This window comes from Pomacea canaliculata, linkage group LG1, assembly GCF_003073045.1.
Source record: "Pomacea canaliculata isolate SZHN2017 linkage group LG1, ASM307304v1, whole genome shotgun sequence".
In the NCBI taxonomy this organism is placed as follows: domain Eukaryota; kingdom Metazoa; phylum Mollusca; class Gastropoda; order Architaenioglossa; family Ampullariidae; genus Pomacea; species Pomacea canaliculata.
The window spans coordinates 7331835-7339573 of NC_037590.1; the positions used below are offsets into that span (position 1 = coordinate 7331835).

At 41.2% G+C, this 7739-nt stretch overlaps 1 protein-coding gene across 5 annotated transcripts in view; it reads right to left on the minus strand.

Annotated features, from left to right (window-relative positions):
• LOC112557623 overlaps positions 1 to 3765 on the minus strand; it is a 31748-nt gene extending 27983 nt beyond the window's left edge. For all 5 annotated transcript variants that reach the window (XM_025227799.1, XM_025227645.1, XM_025227960.1 and 2 more), the window contains exon 1: positions 3514 to 3765. In XM_025227799.1, coding sequence (XP_025083584.1) covers positions 3514 to 3675 — 162 coding nt within the window. In that variant the 5' untranslated portion in view covers positions 3676 to 3765. The remainder of the gene's footprint in view (positions 1 to 3513) is intronic.
• Positions 3766 to 7739: the final 3974 nt, after the last annotated feature.

Consider the following 7739-nt stretch of genomic DNA (forward strand, 5'->3'; position numbering starts at 1 on the left):
GGGATAAAGCATTTTAGTAGCCCGCTGCTTATGAAGCGGGGAAGAAATACGGTTTCCCCAGGGCATTAATTGGAAAACCTCTAGAAAAGCATCTCTTTTCTGCAGTGCCGTGACAAATGCAATGGTCCCAAACCCGAGACACCATTTCACGGTTCTTTATCCCAGGTTCTTCGCAGGGAACTAGAGACTTCAGGGGGCAAAACAACATCTGCAGAGTCTGCACATGTTCATAGCTTCGGAAAACGAGGCCTTTGTACATGGTTCCAGTGTTAGGACAGGGCAATGACTTACCCTCGCTTTCTTAAACTATGACACTAGGGGGAACGAGACCCTTTACACGCGGTTTTAACTTTTAGAAATATGTAAATTGGAAAATAAGACTGATAACCAACGCGTACAATTGTCACGCATCTATGAGCATCTACAATTTTTTTTAATATTCACGGCGCCGCTCACCATGCATGACGGTTCCACAGGACCAACACGTCATGACACCAACAACATCGCCTAAAACACTAACCCCTAACCACACACCACACCACCCACCAAAACTCACTACTAGCGGACCGCCCACACACGTAAGAGAACAAAGAAGGCAAAAGCGCCCTGCTCACAACCGAGTAGCCTGCAAACACTACAGCCAAAAGCAACCTACAGATCTCCCACAAGCGTAAGGTAGACTGCAGCTCTTGAAAAAACAAAGTCCACACTACTGCACAACAAACGTTTTCATGCTTCACTGAAGCACACACCCCATACAATTGAACTGAATACTAATGACGGAACAATCCCGCAAATCTAGGCATAACTAGGAGACACGTCCCTACCTGTATAAGCGCCCGCGGGCTTTTGTAACCCGAAAATAAAACATCCATTTAAATATCAGAAAAATAAACCCTAAGTTATTATCATTTCTTACATTAAACCCCAAACCCTCTTGAAAAAAAAACTCTAACCCATTTTTAACATTTCAAATAAAATAGTTAACCATCAGATTCAAACACAAAATCTAACGACGGAGTCTTCTTTCAGATAGAGCAGGCGAAACAGCCCACGGCCCATCAGCACCTGACCGGTGGATTTTGGGAGGTAGAGGGCCAAAACCTTTCGAAACTCATTTTTCACCGAAGACCAAACATACAGTCAACCTGCGTCGCTGCGTTCACACAACAACAACCAACCTCTCACCACCCACACCCAACCCTCCATCCCAAATCACTTTACCCCGGCGACCCATCTTTCAGACACACTTATTCGGCTTGACGCGGAGCACGCGCCGCCCGCGACCTCTCTCTGTCAGGGGTCAAGCGTTGCCGTATAGTCAGGTGGAGGTGGCGGACACGCCTTTCGGCCGCGCAAATCTCGATGCGACTTGGTTCCCTCGAGCACAATGCACCGGCTGAGTCAACCTGCAGCCGCCACGCCCGTCCACACTTCCTACCAACCTGTATACCTCCCCATCCTCACCCCCTCAAAACACCACCACTAGCGCCGGTCCTGACGAGGTTTCTCCGGCCAATCACATCACAAGTTTCAGAAATGTGCCAGCTTTTCAGGAAGGACAAGACTCTCACACAACAAAGTTATAGGCTAGACGTTCTGGTGATCTGTCAAGAATGTTCACTCAACCAGGTCATCACGACAGATGATCCCTGACACCATACCAATTACAAGTGTTCTTCCCTCTGTGCTATCGAATATCTTGTGCTCAGACCTGAAGTTCTGTCGACATCACTGCTTTATCCACACCACTCAAGCACTATCTCACCTATCATTAAAAAAGTTTTCAGACTTGCTCAAGTTGGGACAATTAATCCAGTGAGATTGAAGAACAGAATCTTTTAAGAGATGAAGCCAGCTTTGAAAGTCCATTCGCCACACCTGATCCAGATAAATATCTTAAGACCGGCCCTGCTCCAAAGAAATTTCCAAGATATAGAACATACCATCACTGTCCTGTACAAGACCAAATATTAAAAGTGGCCCACAGAGAGACTAATGATGATAACGGGCCTACACTGACATTAAACACAAGCAGAAAGCGGGTCCCAACCACGTAGATTGACTAGCTAGACTGAATTAACCCCCTAGAGATGTTGAATGCCTTCATTTATCACTAACCATGGTGGTGATCCCTGAAAACAATTGGTACTCCCTCAGAGTTGTGCCCTAGACAGGCTAGGGTTGTCCCACACACAATATGTGACTGTATCTAAAATAAATCACCTGTCAGGATAAATACACCTATTTCTTTTTGAAAGAAACTTATTTTCTCTCATAAAGAATTCAGAAAAGCAACATGATGGCCACATTTTAATTAAAGACATTCACAGACCCAGGAAAAACTTAAATTAATAATAATTATCACCAGAGAACTTACACAGCACTGTTCCCCCATCAAAAAGTCTTCTTGACTCACAGTGGTTTATAAAACCTACTTATTTTAACTAACTGAAAAATGTTCTACTGCACCATCTACCATTCTCCTAAAAATTACAACATAAACACACAGACATGTATCGACAAGTCTAAGGAAAGAATCACTTCATATAGACACCCTACGCCAATAGCGCACAGTAGCATTACCAAATGAGTTATCCTTTTTCATGATTGATCATAAACTAGTTTGCTGTCATTCATTTGTGAAATTTCTAAAGAAACCTAAGACCATGTGTCATGACAAACTTTCATTTTCTAACTAAACTTTTTTCAAAATTAGTTCATCAGAGCCAACCACTTCCACACCCATGCAAAATATTAAAAGCCCAAATAAGCGCCTATGAAAGTCCCGTGTTTAATTTGTCTCTAAACACCTGACAAGTCACATGACGAAAGTTATCAAGATACTCAAGCTGAGAATAATTTAAAAACAAAAATAAGACTATCATGTGTCCATCTCCATAGTTTCACTCAAAAACACTGCAGCAGGTATCACTGGTTAGTGGCCCTCTGCGTCTTGGCTGATGGAAAATTGTCCCTGCCCTTCCTGATTCTGTAAATATATGACATTGCCAAGAAAAAGAGCAGGGATTAACCCTATTCACTAGCAATGCCACAGAAACATCCACACAGGCTCTTTTTCGATACAGTAAGTCCTAAGTGTGATCTCAGTATCTGCAATGTTTGGTCTTGAATCAGCACACAACGGCAACATCGGTAATTCTTACACAGTCCTCAGCAAAAGTTAAATTCCTTGTTGTCACCACTTATTTGCGGGGACATGTTTTCTTGTGACAAATGAGTGTTTGCATTCTTTTCTTCATGTCACAATACCAAAATTTCTTCCTCGCTTATTTCAGACTTGCAATGACAATGCATTTTGTTCTTGGTTCAGTAATATAATCTCCACAGATCTCCAGGTGAGGGCTTAATTTCATGGTGGTTAGTGTCAATAAATTTAAATAATTTCTGCTTCGTTGATTGTGCATACTGCTCCAATAGTAATGAAGCAGATAACATCATGGAAATGTTACATCATATACATGTTAATCAAAAGTCCAATAGCATTCTTACCTGCACAGCACAGTTGACAAAACAGTTGTTCTCCCCAGGTGCATTGCGAAGACCCTTTGTGGCAGAGAAAGCAATGCTGTTGTGTCTGTCCCACGAGTCAAAATATGGATTTGGACAGTTGGCTGGCAGCATGTAATCTAGGTCATCCATTGTGTCGACCATGTTGATGTTATGGCCAAAGAACAACTGATGCTACATTGCCAACCCAGCTCTTCAACAGGTTAATCCACACTCCTGCCTTCTGCAGCATGTCCATGGTGCAAAAATCTTTTCAGCTTTCAAATGGTCTGTAAAAGAAGTGGTATGTGTTAATTGTAATTAACGATTTGAAAAAAAACAAACTAGCTGATTAATCTGTATATCTGCACAGATCATGACCAAACATTTTTATGGAAGCTGAAAGCACATTCAGACACATATTTGCATTCAAACATTCGCTAAACATTTGCCAGTGCAGAATAGTTGCTCTGGTACAACAGCTCTCGCAGACAAAATGACTTTCGGCAAATTTTCTCCTGTTGCTGCTTTCAATAGTAATAAAAGCATAACTATGACAAATCTTGTTTTAGCTTATTATTTATGCACGGTCAGCAGGTAAAAAGCTAAAGTATTTTAGGTTCTACTTTTTATCGTAGAAGAGGGAGAGGGGGAAAAACCTGGAAATATAATGTTACTTAAAACCTTTCTCCTCCAAGAGCAACATATAAATCAATAAAGTGTTTGACAAGTAACCTGCTTGCCTTGTCTATAAGCGTTGTGCAGCTAATGACAATCCAGTACACCCAACATTAGTACAACCATGCAGCGGCTGTGCTACATACATTACTAAGCATAAACTGTGCGTGGGCCGTCCTTTGGCGGGAAAGTGGAGTCTGCTTCAAGGTAGTGATTCCCACAAGCCCAAAGGCCCAATGTGCACCATGTGCAGAGCTGATGAGATCAATAAGCGCCGGGTACAGATGTAGACAGCATCACGAGGCTGTGGCTGTATCCGCGCCCTATGTAGTGTCAACATTTGATGGAACTGTACAAAGTCCATGTGATGTCTGTAGCATCTGATTCTGCAATACTCCACGGCTGGTAGATGGCTTGAGCGTTCATGTCGCCTTTCAAAGCATTTAAGTGTCCATAAATTTCGGTGTGAACTGGTCCCCAGGATACTTTACAATATTTCAACCATAAAACCCCCAAATAAGATATGAATCTTACGGCAATAAAACAAAGATTTACATCAGTGTTGTTGTTCATGTCCTTGCATACATACACGATGGTGAGAACCATTTGTGCAAGCAGCCTCATATTCTTCTTCCAGTATTTTTATAAAGATTCATTAAGTCTTCCCACTGTCTACCTTCCATAATTTTTATTATTCATATTTCAGCTTGAAAAGTTAATTTCAAAAAATCTGTTCTGTGTTCACTATTAGTAGGAAAACAGTAAACCATTTTCTTTTCAATTTTAAAAACACTAAAAAATAATAACTTTAAAGCATTGCATGGTCTCCCTATCGTGTAATTTTTTTTTATCTGCTATCTAGAAAAATTACTTGTGACTACTACGAGGTGAACCCATTATACTTCTTGAAATTACCTGTATTAGCCTGGAAGGACTTTGTCTTAATTAAGATTTTAGCTACAAACTCATTAGATAGTAGGAGTATTACTACTGGTCGGGTCAGCCAAAGCAAAATAACACATTTGTGTCAAAGCCCTACACAGAAAACTTATGACTGGAGGGTAAGAGGGGAATGAGTGGGTGGTCAAAAGCGGGAGGGACACACTAGCCTTACCGGTAAGTCTTGCCTGAGGACGGTTGGCTGAACGCCAAGAAATCCTAGCTCGGTCCTCCACCACCCACCCACTGCGTGGCCTCCAATCCTCGCCGTCGGTGACCCCTGTTCCACCTCCACCCACCTGCAAAAGCAGGTAATCCTCCTCCGCACCCCTCCCTCACCTAGCAAAGAGGCACGTGACTCTCACCCCTCCCCAACTCTCTTGCATTTTAACTCCTCTCAAGCGCAGAGTAGGGTTGCATGAGCGGTCGTACATGTAAGTACGAGGTTAAGTGTCTAAAGTCTAAAGTGTCAGAGTGAAAATGTGCGAATAGAGGCCCACAAACTTCCTGCAACCCGCCTCAGGTCCACTTCCCCCACCCAACCCAGGTGTACGCACGGAGGTTGACTTGGCAGCGAGCCAGATCTACCTGGCCACTGGCGGGGGGCATGATCACTGCCACTAGGTGCGTCCTTCACACTGCACCCGGGGCAGCGCGCATCGCCCGTTGTAGGGACTTCGCCCCTTTGACAGTTGCCATTGTTGTGTGGAGCCTTGGTCCCGCGTGGCGGCCCGCTATGCAGGTAATTTCCGGACTCGCGGCACAGGCAGTGAGGATTGGTTTTCCCTAGAATCATTAGCTGTGAGGACACCACACCACACCAGTTTAAAACTGCCAAGCTTTATGAGCATCTCATAACCAAAAATACAAAACTGTCTCGATTCTCCAAACACCCGCGTACAGGTTGCAGTTGTCATCATCTCTGTTGCCAAAATCTTTAAATAGCAAATTTTCTTCCTTTCATCCTTTTTTCAGCTAAAAACTATTCATTTTTAGCTTTAGTAATTCTAATTCTTTTTGCAAAGAAAAAACAAACAACCCCTTTCAAATTCTTATCTCTTAGAGCAACACTAAAACATATGACCTACTCCATTATCACCTTGCATTTATTTACCTTGCTCTGACTGGTCTTTCCCTTCAGATGAGATGTGCCTGGTGTGTGTGAAATAAAACCCAAGCTGAAAAAGCGTGCACTGTCACACCAGTAAGCCAGCTCCAATTAATCTAATCATGAACTGACTGCACCATTTAATTGTTGCCAACGACCTGCAAAGCTCTGCTGATTGGAGCACCTGTATGCCCCTGTGCAAGAAGATCCAAGCGAGACAAATTGACCACTTAAGCTTTGACCGTCCACTTCCACATCCAGCTAAATCTTCATTGTGAAGGTAAAAAATACCAGCATTGCTACTATTACCAGGAAATCTTTTTAAGGCTCCATCCACAATGTGGACAACTAAAGGTCCTCACCCAACGTTCATAAACAGCTTTAACCATAATTATGTCATTAACTTGATAAAATTATTTTAACAGGCTATAGTTAGCCATTATAATTATACAGATAACTGTTTCAAACTCAAGCAACAGATGTGCCCAGTTCCAATATAAAACATTATATTTTATAATACTAAGTTTATCATATTTCAATATGTAATATTAAGGGGGAAAATGTTTTCATATCTCGTGACTGGTTGAATAAAAAAAGAGAATTTCTTTTTACACGCATTGAATAAAAGTCTTCCTATGTGTAAGTTTATCACAGACAATAAGCATACAGCAAAAACAATTTAATAAGATCTGTTTTGAAAAGGAAAAATTACAAATAAAGTCAAATTCAAATGAATTCTGTTGCTAAGCTACATAAAACTTGTGCTGAAGCAATGACAACAGGAGATTATACTGGATTGAAGCTCGGTTCTGGATGGCACCGTGTGCAAACAACTGAAGCATTTTCATCCAATATTGGTCTTCAGTCAACGAACATGGCACATTTAACACACACAGAGCAAATTAAATCACGAGAGGTTAATGATGGTTGTAGCTGTTATCTGCTGCGACTGATAGTCCTACTGCCAAAACCTTTATCTCATTAGAAGATTAAATTGTCACATATGTTAAAGTAAATATGCTTATCAAAGATACACTGTATCATTGACACAAGAGTGATGACCACATTTAATCAAATAAAATGTTTGCACATACACTCACAGATATACTTGAACAACACTACACAGCATTTACCTAAATAAGATAATTCTACTAAGATAATATTCCACTAAACAGTAAACCTACAAACAGCATATTCGGCATGATGTTTCCGCTGGACTGGCGAATGAACTATGATAAAACTTATGATTAAAACTATATCAGCACATCACCTTGAACTTTAATGAATTATAGACATTGTAAATAACATGTATTTATTCTAAAGTTAATAATCATAAACGTTTACTTTTGTTTATGTTCCCTTTCTGATTTTTTTTCTGTAAGCTCGACTCTATTCATGTTCGGGTGCACCGAAGCGGAACTATTTGTCCCAACGTAAACAAGAAATGCGATTCAAATTAAATCCCGTCTTCTAACAGATTTTACAAACAAAATATTTCAAAAAA